The sequence below is a fragment of the Hemitrygon akajei genome, chromosome 3 (genome assembly GCF_048418815.1).
Source record: "Hemitrygon akajei chromosome 3, sHemAka1.3, whole genome shotgun sequence".
Classification (NCBI taxonomy): domain Eukaryota; kingdom Metazoa; phylum Chordata; class Chondrichthyes; order Myliobatiformes; family Dasyatidae; genus Hemitrygon; species Hemitrygon akajei.
Window position 1 is genome coordinate 168237600 of NC_133126.1, and position 14045 is coordinate 168251644.

The window sequence follows — 14045 nt, forward strand, 5'->3', positions numbered from 1 at the left end:
GAAAAGGGGTCCAAAGATTGACAACCCCAAGGGAAAATAATTCTACTTTATCTACGTTAAATAGGCGGCTCTGTATTTTAAAACCGTAACCCTTGGCGTTTCTCACCCCTCGGGCTCTTGCACCAGAACATTCTCATGTAGTTCGGTGTCACACACAAGAAATTCTGCAGATGCTGGAAAGCTTGAGAACATGCTCAAAATGCTGGAGGAACTCAGCAAGTCGAGCAGCATGTATAGACGGAAATAAACAGTCGGCATTTCGGAATGAAGAGACTCGGTCCAAAACGTCGACTGTCCTTTTCCCTCCAGGGATAGTACTGCCTGACATGTTAAGTCCAACAGCATTTTGCGTCTGTAGTTCGGTGTCAGATTTGTTTGATGATGTCTTTCAGAAACACAAAACTTGCTCTGTAAACGTGCTTGTTAAAGCGAAATGCAACAGAGCTCACGGGTCTATGATGAAAACAACTGGCGGGGTCTTGCACGCAGCTGACTGAAGCTCCTTGCGGGCACTGAGCGCCCTCTAGCGGCGTTCCTCCGTCCAGCGGCCGGAAGTACCTACTGTTTACAACCGGACGCTTGCGTCTCCAGGGCGGTTGCTGAGGGCGCCGCCGGTAACCAGGGGAACTCGCTTCTTCATACCCGCATATTGCCCGTTGGTGCAAAGCACGGAAAATGACGAACGCTGTTCTGTGCGAAATAGATTGGGACAATGGCTTCGCCATACCTGTGGCAAACGTCGAAAACAAGGCTTTGGAGGATGAAGTAAGTGGCGGAGGCTGTGGGCCACTCCTCGTATGTTGCTGAACGGGACGGAGTGGCTGGCTGCGGAGTTAGCCGCTTGTCCGGTTGCTTCTTCGGTGTTGGTATCCCTCAGTGCTGCTTTTTGTTGAGCAAATCGAATCCTACATTTTCCAACCAAAGTCTTATCGTCACACTGGTAAAAAAGAGCGAGCCCTGTTCGATTCTTCTAAAAAAAATCAGCCAGTAGCATTGAAATTAATCTAGTTAACATTCTGTGATCACACTAGCAAAACGAAATTTTTATTCTGTGCAATTTGTGTCTTTATATGATCATTTGATTTCTATTTTCCAATTCCTAACCACAAATGTGCGTCTGAAAAGTTACCTTTACTTTTATCAACATGGAAAAGCATATTGAGGTTTGAATAAACCGTATATATAGATAAATTGTTGGAATGATTCCATTCGATTTATTTATCAACAAATAGGTATGTATATTCTGTGGATGTTCCACATGGAAACATTCCTATAACTCATGTGGGATCAATTCATAAAGTGAATGATAGCACTCAGTGAGGAAATATGAACGAAACTATGGCAATTTCCACCGATACCAAAGAGCATCTTTTCTAGAAATCAATAAAAGCATGTTGAATACATGTATAAACACAAGAGATTCTGCAACTGCTGGAAATCCAGAGTAACACACACACAAAATGCTGGAGGAACTCAGCAGGTCAGCCAACATCTATGGAGAGGAATAAAGAGACACATTTGGGAGCTGGACCCTTCATCAGGGCTCATCTGCCTGACCTGCTGAGTTCCTCAAGCATTTTGTGTTGAATGCACTTATTTTTTTACAGTTATATTCAAAGATAAAATAAGCAATTACTAACTTTTGAGCAGCACAGTAAAAATATGGGCTGTAATTATGGTGTGTTAGAATTAAAGATTGAATCCATGTGTCAGATCTCAGAATCAGAATCTGGTTTAAAAATCACAGACATGTCGTGGAATTATTTTTGGCTTTTGACAGTAGGAGGTTGCAATATATAATAAATAAAACCATAAATTACAATATATAACTGTTAAGTAATGTAAGTAGTGCAAAAGAGAGCAAAAATAAAGAAGGAAAATAGTGAGGTAGTGTACATGAGTTCATTTTCCATTCAGAAGTCTGATGGTGGAGGGGAAGAAGCAGTTCCTGAAACATTGAGTGCACCTCTTTAGGCTCCTGTGCGTGCTACTTGATGGTGCCAACAATAGTCATCAACAAATTTATAAATGGTGTTTGAGCTTAGCCTAGCCACACACTTGTGGGCATAGAGAGAGTAGAGCGGTAGGCTCAGTACAGATCCTTGAGGTGCGCCAGTGTTATTTGTCAGAGAGGAGGAGATGTTATTTCCAATCTGCAGTGACTATGGTCTTCCATGAGGAAGTCAAAGATCCAATTGCAGAGGAAGGTACAGAGGTGCAGGTTTTGGTATCTGTTGATTAGAACTGAGGGTATGGTTGTGTTAAACACTGAGCTGTAGTTAATAAACAGCAACCTGATGAAAAAGGATCTAGTGCTTTTCTGGGGTATATGACGTATAAACTCTTCTCAGGCTTCTAGCTGGATACAAGTGTCAATTTTAAGACTTTTTGATGACAAGCTTCACCATCTTCATCCCTGATTGGTTAAAATTGACACCTGTACTCAGCCGGAAGCCCAAGAAGAGTTTATACAGCAACCTGATCTTTGAATGTATTGATACTCGGAATTATGATTCACTATATATCTGTAAATGGGCTATTAAAACATTTTATTGAGTTACATAGATAGTAAATGAGAGAAATATTAAGCAGAATAGGTAGTAACAGTGGAGAGAAAAATAGTTTATGTTTCTGGTTGATGACATTTAATCAGAATGAGGAAAGTTAAGAGAAAAATTTTGAAGATAGAAGAAAGACAAGGTTAACAAAAGGGGTGATGCTGCATCAGAAATGGAAACAGATATGTTAATGGTAGGATTCTTAGCCTTAGCTTAGGCCTCTTTTTTTGAGACCATGATCTTGGGTCTGGACAGTAAAGCCAAGATCATAGTTGTTCTTGCATCCATCCTGTTTGGGAAGATCAGATTTGGAATAAAACTGGAGTACCAGATGAGAGACCTAGATAAGACCATAAGCCTATCAAGTCTGTCAGCCATTTGATGGCTTATGATTTATTTTCCCTCTCAATCCAATTTTCTTTCCTTTTCCCTGTAATCTTTACTGCCCTTACTGATCAAGAACCTACAACCTCTACTTGGCCTCTACAGCAATGAATTCCACAGCTCCACCACCCACTGGCCAAAGAAATTCCTCCTAATCTTTGTTCCAAAGTGACATTCTTCTAGCTTGAGGCTTTGCCCTCTGATCTTTCAGTCTCCAACTATTGGAAACATCCTCTCCACATCCACTCTATCTTGGCCTTTCAATATTCAGTGGGCTTTCATAAGATCCCAGCTCATTCTTCTAAACTCAAGCCAGTATGGGCCCAGAGCTATCAAACACACCTCATGCATTAACCCTTTTGTTCCTAGAATCATTCTTGTAAACCTCTCATGGACTCTCTCCTATTCCAGCATGTGCTTTCTTAAATATGGGGCCCAAAACTGCTCACAGTATTCCAAATGCGGTCTGACCAATGTCTTATAAAGCCTTAGGATTACGTCATTGCTTTCATATTCTAGTCTTCTTGAAATGACTGCTAACAATTCCCTTCCTTACTATTGACTCAGCTTACAAGTTAACCTTTAGGGAATCTGGCAGTAGGATTGCCACTTATTTGCCAACTCTCTTGGCAGACTCCCTGCTTCTTTAATACTACCTGCTCCTCCACCTATCTTTGTATCATCCACAAACTTGGCCGCACCGCAGGATGTAGTAGTAGAGGCCAATACAATAGGGACAGTTAAAAGACTCTAAGTTTGGCACATGGATGTAAGAAAAATGGTGGGGGGGGGGTAGTGGGCTTTGAGGGAAGGGCAAGTTAGATTGATCATAGGTTCATACAGTACGTAAGCACAACCTTGTGTGCCAAAGGGCCCGTAACATGCTGTACTGTTCTATGTTCTATCAATAAACTGGAAATAAATTTCAGGGGAAGGTGTTTTGGACATGAGTGTAGGTATTGTTAGAGACGGAGGAGTGAATCATTGCTTCTCAGAAGGGAAAGGGGGGAGATAATAAGATGTTTCTGGAGGTGACATCACATTGAATGCTTTGAAGCTAATAAATGAGTCTGGATGTTGAGTTATTGGAAATAATTGTACAGCTGTATTTGTCAAATGGAAGCCAAATGGAATACCAATAAATTGATACTTTCTATTTTTTATTGTTATCATAGGTGCAAAAGAAGCAGAAAGAAAAAGCTAACTTTGAAAACCAGCTGACAAATTTTGAGGATCGCATCCAGGCAATGACAATGCATCTGCAGAATGTTCGTAGGGAGTTAACCAATACACAGGTATGCATTAATCTATAAGTATGAGATTATTCTGATCAGTCTGCATTATTTAGTACTGATTCAAATTCCTTAATCTACATTCAGTAGTCACTTTATTAGGTACATCTGAACAACAGCTTGTTACTGCAAGTGTCTAATCAGCAAATGATGTGGCCGCAACTCCATGCATAAAAGCATGCAGACATGGTCAAGAGGTTCAGACCAGACATCAGAATGGGGAAGCAATGTGATTTAACTGAATTTGACTGATGAATGATTGTTGGTGAATGGGATGGTTTGAGTATCTCAGAAACTGCTGATCTCTTGAGATTTTCACAGAAAATAGTCTTCCAAGTTTGCAAAGAATGGTGTGAAAAACAAAATATGCCCATTGAGTAGAAATTCAATGGGCAAAAACACTTTGTTATGAGAGAGGTCAGAGGAGAATGGCCAGACTGGTTCAAGCTAACAGGAAGGTAACAGTAACTCAAATAACCACGATTTACAACAGTGGTCAGCAGGAGAGCATCTCTGAACCTTTAAGTAGATGGGCTACAGCAACAGAAGACCATAGATGTACACTCAGGTACCTCCTGTACCTAATGAAGTGGCCACTGAATGTATGGCATCAGTGTGATCATTTGCAAGATTTTCATAACACTATTAAGGTCTTGAATTTTAGTAAAAGTTATGGCAGTTATCCATTTCAACTTGGGACTTCTGTGTAGTTTCAAATGTTTATATGGCAAACCCTACAAAAATACTTGAAGCATTATGTAAGCCAAGCAGCTTTGGTGAGGAGGAAGACAGAATCAAAGCTTTAGGCCGAGAAACTTCCACCACAATTAGAAAAGTGAGGAAGTCATTGTGTAATGTTGCAGCAAGTGAGATGGTCGGATAGAAGAATGTTTGTGAAAGAATGCAGTTCAAGTTGACAAGATAACAATTACTTTAAAAACAGGCAGTTAGAGACAGAAAGGGAGGAATGCAAACCTAAGCTGCAAAATACAGCTACATTTGTGGAGAGAAAAAACAAGGGTGGTAACCTAAATTCATTAGAAATGAGTCCTGAAGGCTTCAGTGTACTCAAATGAAAGATGTGCTGTTGTTGTGCATTGCTGGTTAAAGTCAGATCAGAATGAGAATGAGTGAAATTTGACAAGAAGCTTAATGTTAATCTTGTGGACTGAATGACGGTATTCTTTAGATGGCTTACCTGAATGCATTTGATTTCCTTAGTGTAGAGGAGATCATGTCATTAACACAGAATGTACTGGATTAAATTGGAAAAATGCAGCTGAGTTATTGTTTCACCTGGAAGAACTGTTTGGGTCTTGGTTGGTGGGAACAAAAGAGACAAAAATGCAGCTGCAAAAACTCCTGTGGTTGCAGTGGAAAATGCCTTGAGAAAGGAGTGATAGGTGAAGTTAAGAGAATGGACCAGGGAATTGTGGAGGGAAGGGCCTACTGAAATTCTGCAAGATGAGAGTAAACTGTGTTAATGTGATCCCATTAGAGGTAGAGCCATAGATTGGCTCCTAGTCCTTTGAACTGCAGAAACCAAGTGGAGTTGGTTTATCAAAATTTACCAAAATTTACAGTTTTGATACATGTACCTTGGTTTTTGAACACAAATCAAGGCTTTATTCAAAATGTTCAGTACTGGTTTACATTTTAATTATGCATAGTTGATGAAACGTGTTAATATCAAGTAATAATACGTGATGTGGTTCCCAAGATCGCTTTGTGTATGAGCTATGTCGATGCAACATTTGATGTGTTCTTCCTTAAGCCATTTTATCGTTAGTTTTACTTAATGAGAAGCAGGCAATACAAAGCTATTGATGGATGATCCTTCCTTTTAGTCTTTAAAAAGAGCCCGAGAAAAGGAACTTGAAACTGAACAGCATTTCAAGACAATTACAGAACATGAAATGCAACGTCTCAAGCAAGAGATTCAACGGCTTGAAAATGAATTAGTTTTATTGAGAGAGAGAAAAAATATTATGGAGGTACATACTGAGCATTTGGTAACATTTTATTGCTATTTTGAAAATCTTATTTGTACAATTGATGTCATGTTCAATGTAATAAGTGCTAGAGGTGCAGAAGACATTCATTTTTAACATTCAGTGGAATTTATAAAAAAATATAAAAATATATAATAATGTTGTTTTCCTGATCCTTTCAGTTTCCCACCTAGTGAGCTAAAGAATTTTAATTCTTAAGATGGTTAGCATTTTCAGATAATAAATCCAAGTGTATTCATATTTTCTTAACTGGAGAAATAAATGTTTATTGCAATCAAATGATTTCTAGAGTACTACATATTTTTAAAATTTTATTTTAGAATAATATATATAGGTACTCTCAAAAAATTGAGGATTTGAAGTGTCAGTTGAACTGGGATAAGCAAGCTTTGGAGGCCTGGCTGGAAGAGTCAACCAAAACAGATGAAGATACAATTACCATCCAGAAGTATGCTAAAGAAGATGAAGGAAAGATCAGGGTATTTTTTTTGATGTTGTTGATTTCTTTGTCAAATATATATATGACTGTGTCCCATGGTAATTTTAACAAACCAAAGGGGAAGACTACTTTGTGACAGCACACCAGAGTAATGATTGGTGTGTAGAGCTTAGCTACCTTGTGTCTGCAGCAGACAACAGAATATGTTATAACTAACAATAGCGGTTAGAGACCAAAAAGTAGAAGAAATCACCTTATTTAATGTTTTCCACATTTTATGTGTGCATTTTTCTTGTAATTCACTGTTCTAATATCTTCCTTCATGTGACTGAACTTATCACTGCACAAGACTGGTCAAAGCCTTAAATTACATCTCTACCATCAGCAATAGTATTCTCATCATCTTTACCATCAGTCTTTATCCTCCTTAATCTTTCTGTAGCTAGAGTATGGTCAGCTATATGAAACTCAGGTTCTTTACTCTTATTCAACTCTATGGGACACACAGTGCCTCTTTTACCATCATGATAAAAACATATACAGTTGGCCCTCCTTATCCGCTGATTCCGCATGCGCGGATTCAACCAACCGCGGATCGGGAAAACCCGTAATTCTCTCTCCAGCACTCATTGTTTGAGCATGTACAGACTATTTTTTCTTGTCATTATTCCCTAAACAATGCAGTGTAACAACTATTTACATAGCATTTACATTGTATTAGGTATTATGAGTAATCTAGAAATGACTTAAAAGTACAGGCAGTCCCCGGGTTATGAACGAGTTCCATTCCTGAGTCCGTCTTTAAGTCGGATTTGAAGTCAGAACAGGTACATCTGGTATTATTTAGCGTCAGTTAGTCAAATGTTTTTCTTAGTATATAGTACATATTTTACCTTTCTATGCATATAAAACACTTAAGAAACATACGTATTTTAATAATTAAAGCACTGCGTTGCTTAGTAATAATTGTAGCTTACATCGGGGCAGGGCCTTTCACATTTAAAATTTAAAATTGTTCTGATTGTTGACTGACTGTAGCCTAACGTTTTTCCAATGACAGATGGCATTTCACCTCTTTCTGATCATTTTATTACTTCCACCTTATTTTCAATCGTAATCGTGATTATTTTCGTGAATAGAAACACCAAGGATTCAGAGCTATGCTGCTGGGTCCTAAGGACCACTGCACTGTGACAGGTTAAATTAGGGACTTGAGCATCCGCGTTTTTTGGTATCCACAGGCGGTCTCAGAACCAATCCCCAGCGGATAAGCAGGGCCAACTGTAACCAGAAAGAGTTTCCTTTTCTACTTTCTACACTATTACCTGTGAAATTCTAATGTGGATCTATCATTGACTGTGTGTACCTTATGTAAATATTCACTGTGTTCACCACTTCATGTCAATTATTCAGCACCTTGTACTTATTGGGCTGCATATGAAACAATGTTAGATTATGATATTTCTGTTTAATACAGGAAATAACAGTACAAATGGAGAGGATGACAAATGACGCAAATAAAAAGCGGAAGCTGCTTGACAATGAAATGACTGAAACAATTGCTGCTCAGGTAATATACATTATATCGAACAATGTTATTCTCAGCATGGTTCAATTAAGCTGAAGCAAAAATAACAAGTGCAAGCACTCCAAAACAAAAACAGACCATAATAACTCAGAGGTCTAGTAGTATCCATGGAGAGAGAAATACAGTTAATCTTTGAGGTTGACGATCTTTGATCAGCAATGCTTAAGTGAGAAAATAAGCATGTATAAAATTGCAGAGAGACGGATGAGTGGAGAACAGAGGGTGATAGGGTGCAGATCAAAATTGTCAGGTTTATAATTACAAACCCCATTTCCAGAAAAGTTGGGATATTTTCCAAAATGCAATAAAAACAAAAATCTGTGATATGTTAATTCACGTGAACCTTTATTTAACTGACAAAAGTACAAAGAAAAGATTTTCAATAGTTTTACTGACCAACTTAATTGTATTTTGTAAATATACACAAATTTAGAATTTGATGGCTGCAACACACTCAACAAAAGTTGGGACAGAAGCATGTTTACCATTGTGTTACATCACCTTTCCTTTTAATAACACTTTTTAATCATTTTGGAACGGAGGATACTAATTGTAGTAGATTTGCAATTGGAAATTTTGTCCATTCTTGCTTGATATAAGACTTCAGCTGCTCAACAGTCCGTGGTCTCCGTTGTCTGATTCTCCTCTTCATGATGCACCATACATTTTCAATAGGGGATAGATCTGGACTGGCAGCAGGCCAGTCAAGCACACGCACTCTGTGTCTACAAAGCCATGCTGTTGTAGTCCGTGCAGAATGTGGTCTGGCATTGTCCTGCTGAAATAAGCATGGACGTCCAGGGAAGAGATGTTGCCTTGATGACAACATATGTCTCTCTAAAATCCTAATATATGCCTCAGAGTCAATGGTACCTTCACATACATGCAACTCACCCATGCCGTGGGCACTGATGCACCCCCCATACCATCACAGAGGCTGGCTTTTGCACCTTTCGCTGATAACAATCAGGACAGTTGTTTTCATCTTTGGCCCGGAGAACTCGACGCCTGTTTTTTCCGAAAACTAGCTGAAATGTGGACTCATCTGATCACAGCACATGGTTCCACAGTCTTTCGGTCCATCTGAGATGAGCTGGGGCCCAGAGAACTGGCTGGCATTTCTGCATAGAGTTGATGTATGGCTTCCTCCTTGCGTAATACAGTTTCAAGTTGCATTTCTGGATGCAGCGACGGACTGTGTTAAGTGACAATGGTTTTCCGAAGTACTCCTGAGCCCAGGTGGCTATAATTGTCACAGTAGCATGACGGTTTCTTAGGCAGGTGCCACCTGAGGGCTCGAAGATCATGTGCATTCAACGGTGGTTTCCGACCTTGCCCTTTACGCACTGAGATGTCTCTGAAATCTCTGAATCTTTTCAAAATATTATGTACTGTAGATGTTGAAAGACCTAAATTCTCTGCAATCTTGCGTTGGGAAATGTTCCTTTTGAACTGACTAAAAATTCTCTCACGAATTTTGGCACAAAGGGTGAGCCAGGACCCATCCTTGCTTGCAAAGACTGAGCCTTTGATGGACGCTACTTTTATACCCGGTCATGATACCGCACCTGCTACCAATTAGCCTGCTTAATGTGGAGTCTTCCAAACCGGTGTTACTTGAATATTCTGTGCATTTTTCAATCTTATTTTAACTCTGTCCCAACTTTTGTTGAGTGTGTTGCAACCATCAAATTCTAAATTTGTGTATATTTACAAAATACAATTAAGTTGGTCAGTAAAACTATTGAAAATCTTCTCTTTGTACTTTTGTCAGTTAAATAAAGGTTCACGTGAATTAACATATCACAGATTTTTGTTTTTATTGCATTTTGGAAAATATCCCAACTTTTCTGGAAATGGGGTTTGTACTTTAAAACCACCACTTCAAGAAAGAGAAGAAAAACAAAAAAAAAAAAATGAAATTGGAAAGTACAGCTACCTCTGGAGAGAAGGAAAACTAATGCATACCTGTAGTTGTTAAGTCAATATTCAGTGGTGAAGGCAGCAATGTGCCTAAATGCTTTTTCCAGGCTTACTTTTGCCATTCTTGAGCAACGTAGGAGGCCAAAAACAGAGGGGGTATGGCTGGATAGTTCAAGTTTGTCATGATGAAATGAAAGCTGAAGTAATCAACCAATCTGCATGTGTTTTCTCAAATGCAAGACAAAATAATGAACACCTAATACAATACACTAAATTGGAAAAAGTGTAGGGGAATTGCTGTTTCAATGGGAAGTATTGCCATTGTTTGAAGTTATTGTTATCTTGATCATTTTGGATTGCATCCATTCGCAGACATCCCCTCTGTTCTTAATGTCCCTCCTCATGTTTGCAAATTAAAATAAATACTTTCATAGCTTTCCAGTTTGATGAAGGTTTGTTGAACTGAAGTCTCTCTTCATTACAGCTGCTTTATCTACTAAGTGTTTCCAGCCTGCTTCCAAGTGTTTCTTTTTACTTCAGTAGTATTTCAGTTTTGTTGTATGTTTATTAAATACAACTTTGCATACATCTGAAGCTTCATAAAAATCATTTGACTTTCATGTAAAGCATAAATGTTTAACAGCAAAGGTAAATATGCCTTTTATGAAAGCAAATTTGGAAACCTGTTTGTATTGTAGATGGAATTAGACAAGATAGCACACGATTTTCGCAGATCCCACAGTGAAAGGCAAGAACTAATCAGACAATGGCAGAACATAATTGAACAGATGAACAAAAGAGATCAAGATATGGACAAGTGTGCATTGGTAGGAAGCTTTTCTTTCCTCGTCAGTAATTTAATTTTCAACACAATTTAGTACTATCTCATATTAAAATCATTATGTATAATGACTATGGACTTTGGGCAATTATGCTATATTTACATACTTTTGTCTTTTGTATGTTAAGGAAATGGTCTGGATGATTTGCAGACATTCAGTGTAACGCTTGCTGGGGTCACCATTAGTAATATCTGTGCTACTACTCGTACTTTCAGGAACATTTACATTTTTATAGCTGTTGCTTTAACCTGTGTAACTGACCAACTGGACATTGAGTTTAAATCCTTTGCTGTTGTTCACTCTATCCACAGGCTTTCTCAACCTGCGAGAGATCATGATGGAAAAAAATAAACTTAACTTTTAGAACTTTGCGCAATGCACAATGCTAGTGCTTGCCATGGTGGGCAGTGACTGAGCAGCTCCATTAGCTATCTCATTACCTTTAGAAAAATTAAATCCTGCTTTGGCTTAAGCCAATTATTAAACAGAAATTTATTATGTTTGCCTTATGAGTTTTTAAAATTTATAAAAGGGAAAGAAAGAGGTTAATTTCAAGAAAGGTAAGCTAAGCTTAACTGCCTGTTTTTTTCAAGAAAGGAAGGTTAAAAATTCATTCGTTAAGATCATTGACAATTATTTTTGGATTATTATATCTACAACTTACTGATCATGCTAATAATGATCTGTGAGCTGTAGATTTAATAATTTTTATGCAGGGGTTCCCTGAGTCCTGAACATTATTTCAAGGGTTCTTCCAGGGCAAAAAGGTTGAGAAAGGCTGCTTTATCCAGGTGTTACCAATTAAATATACCACATGGTAAACACAGCAGATAATGACTCTATCTCATAACCATATTTATTTGTTAATTCTGATTAGTTCAAACAACTCAAAAATTCACTGTGTTTCAAACAATTACCTAACTCCACTTTAAACCCACCCCATCTATTTTACCCATTATCTATATCACCTGGCTACATAATGTGCCTGTGATGCTGCTGGAAGTTTTTCATTGTACCTTAGCATAAACTCAACTTGGATTGATTGAGGTTCGATCTTGGCATGCTCTTCTCTGGGTCACTAATTCAGAGTAGTTTTTATTTATTCAAAGTGGTTGATCTCTGGCGTTACTGCTGTTGGTTATCTTGTAAAGCACCTTTTATGCATTTCTTTACATACTTGTAGCCATATAATTGGCAATAAAGAACTATAACTAAATGAGTATGGGGTTATAATCCACATATTATGTGTTTCTTTAACCCCTACAAATTCCTACTGACACCTTTCCACAATTACCTCAGCTATTAGTTCCTGAAGTACTCAGTGTCTGTTTATGCTTTTGCAATTTATTGGACTGAACCGTTTGCAAGATGCCACTTCCTAAATCATCCACATTTGCTCTCCAGATAGTTCCTATTGTGATGTAAAGCTTTCATAGCTATGTTCTTATGATAGTAATGACCAAGTATTGATAATTTGATCTTCCTTCTCTTCACTCTGTTTCTTTGAATTGGCTCCCAGTATCTCTCTTCCAGAGCCTGATGTGGTAACAAGCAAATTGCTGGGGAAAGCTGGCAAGTCAGGTGACACCTGTGGATGGAAATAGATGGTTCCCCTCCACAGGTGTTGCTTGTCCTGTTGAATTCCTCCACTATCTCGTGTTGCTTCAGATTCCAGCATCCAGTCTTTTGAGCTTGATGGGATATTTAACATCTCTGTCTGATACAAGGAAAAACAGGTTGCTGTATCTCAAGTTGTTTTGGTTAAAATAATAGCAAAAAATGTCATTTTCACTCTGTAATTTGCAGATTGTTTAAAGAGTTCACATTTTTAATAGGAATTTCTAGATATGCAAAGGAATATATGCTATAACACTTTGAAGCAATTTACAACCGTTGTCAACTGATCACCCAGCATAAATTAAGCTTTATTGTGCACATAGAACCTACCAAGACATCTCACTGTTCATGCCTACTGTATATGAAGACTATTACTTGCCATGTCATTGAGTCATTTTCAGACATGCCACCTCATAATTTATTGGCACATCAGGCAAATTTTATGTACTTATCCATTTAAAGGCATCCATTCCTCATTAATGTAGTTTCACTCTGTTATTTGCACTTCATTAAATGAGATCCGTGAGTTAGATTTTGTTTGGGGTGGGGGGGGGGGGCTACTGTTAACAGTTGTAAAAGATAAATGTATTATTTCTACCTGGAAAAAGCACAGTAGTTACATCCTTTTGGCATTATCATCTAATATGCACAGCAGGGAAATTATTATCAAGGCATCTTTTGTTTAACACTGTGAAGGAAATATCCAGGACTGTTATTCATTGCAATATATATTTTAGCCACATGATGGTGCAAAGTTCTTAATTTATTTCTCTTCGCTATATCAGTTATTAAACTAGTAACAGCTGCATATCACAACACTTCTTGATGAAAATAACATTTTGAATGTTATTAATTTGTATTCAAAGGCATGTTCACCGTGAAGGGGATCATACTTAGAATTAAAAGAAATACATATATTTCTCAAAAATAATAATAATTTATTACTTTATTGTCGCCAAACAGTTGATACTAGAGTGTACAATCATCACAGTGATATTTGATACTGCGCTTCGCGCTCCCTGGAGTACAGATCGATAGTAAATATAATAAAAATTTAAATTATAAATCATAAATAGAAAAGGGAAAGTAAGGTAGAGCAAAAAAAAAAACCGAGAGACAGGTCCGGATATTTGGAAGGTATGGCCCAGATCCGGGTCAGGATCTGTTCAGCAGTCTTATCACAGTTGGAAAGAAGCTGTTCCCAAATCTGGCCGTACGAGTCTTCAAGCTCCTGAACCTTCTCCCGGAGGGAAGAGGGACAAAAAGTGTGTTGGCTGGATGGGTCATGTCCTTGATTATCCTGGCAGTACTGCTCCAACAGCGTGCAGTGTAAAGTGAGTCCAAGGACAGAAGATTAGTTTGTGTGATGTGCTGGGCTGTGGTCACGATC

General features: G+C 38.2%; 1 protein-coding gene across 3 annotated transcripts in view; it reads left to right on the plus strand.

Annotated features, from left to right (window-relative positions):
• Positions 1–584: 584 nt before the first annotated feature.
• The window catches only part of LOC140725601 (coiled-coil domain-containing protein 39-like), a 121696-nt gene continuing 108235 nt past the window's right edge, over positions 585–14045 (plus strand). For all 3 annotated transcript variants that reach the window (XM_073041255.1, XM_073041256.1, XM_073041257.1), the window contains exons 1-6: positions 585–765; positions 4118–4237; positions 6082–6228; positions 6567–6725; positions 8163–8255; positions 10895–11023. In XM_073041255.1, coding sequence (XP_072897356.1) covers positions 676–765; positions 4118–4237; positions 6082–6228; positions 6567–6725; positions 8163–8255; positions 10895–11023 — 738 coding nt within the window. In that variant the 5' untranslated portion in view covers positions 585–675. The remainder of the gene's footprint in view (positions 766–4117; positions 4238–6081; positions 6229–6566; positions 6726–8162; positions 8256–10894; positions 11024–14045) is intronic.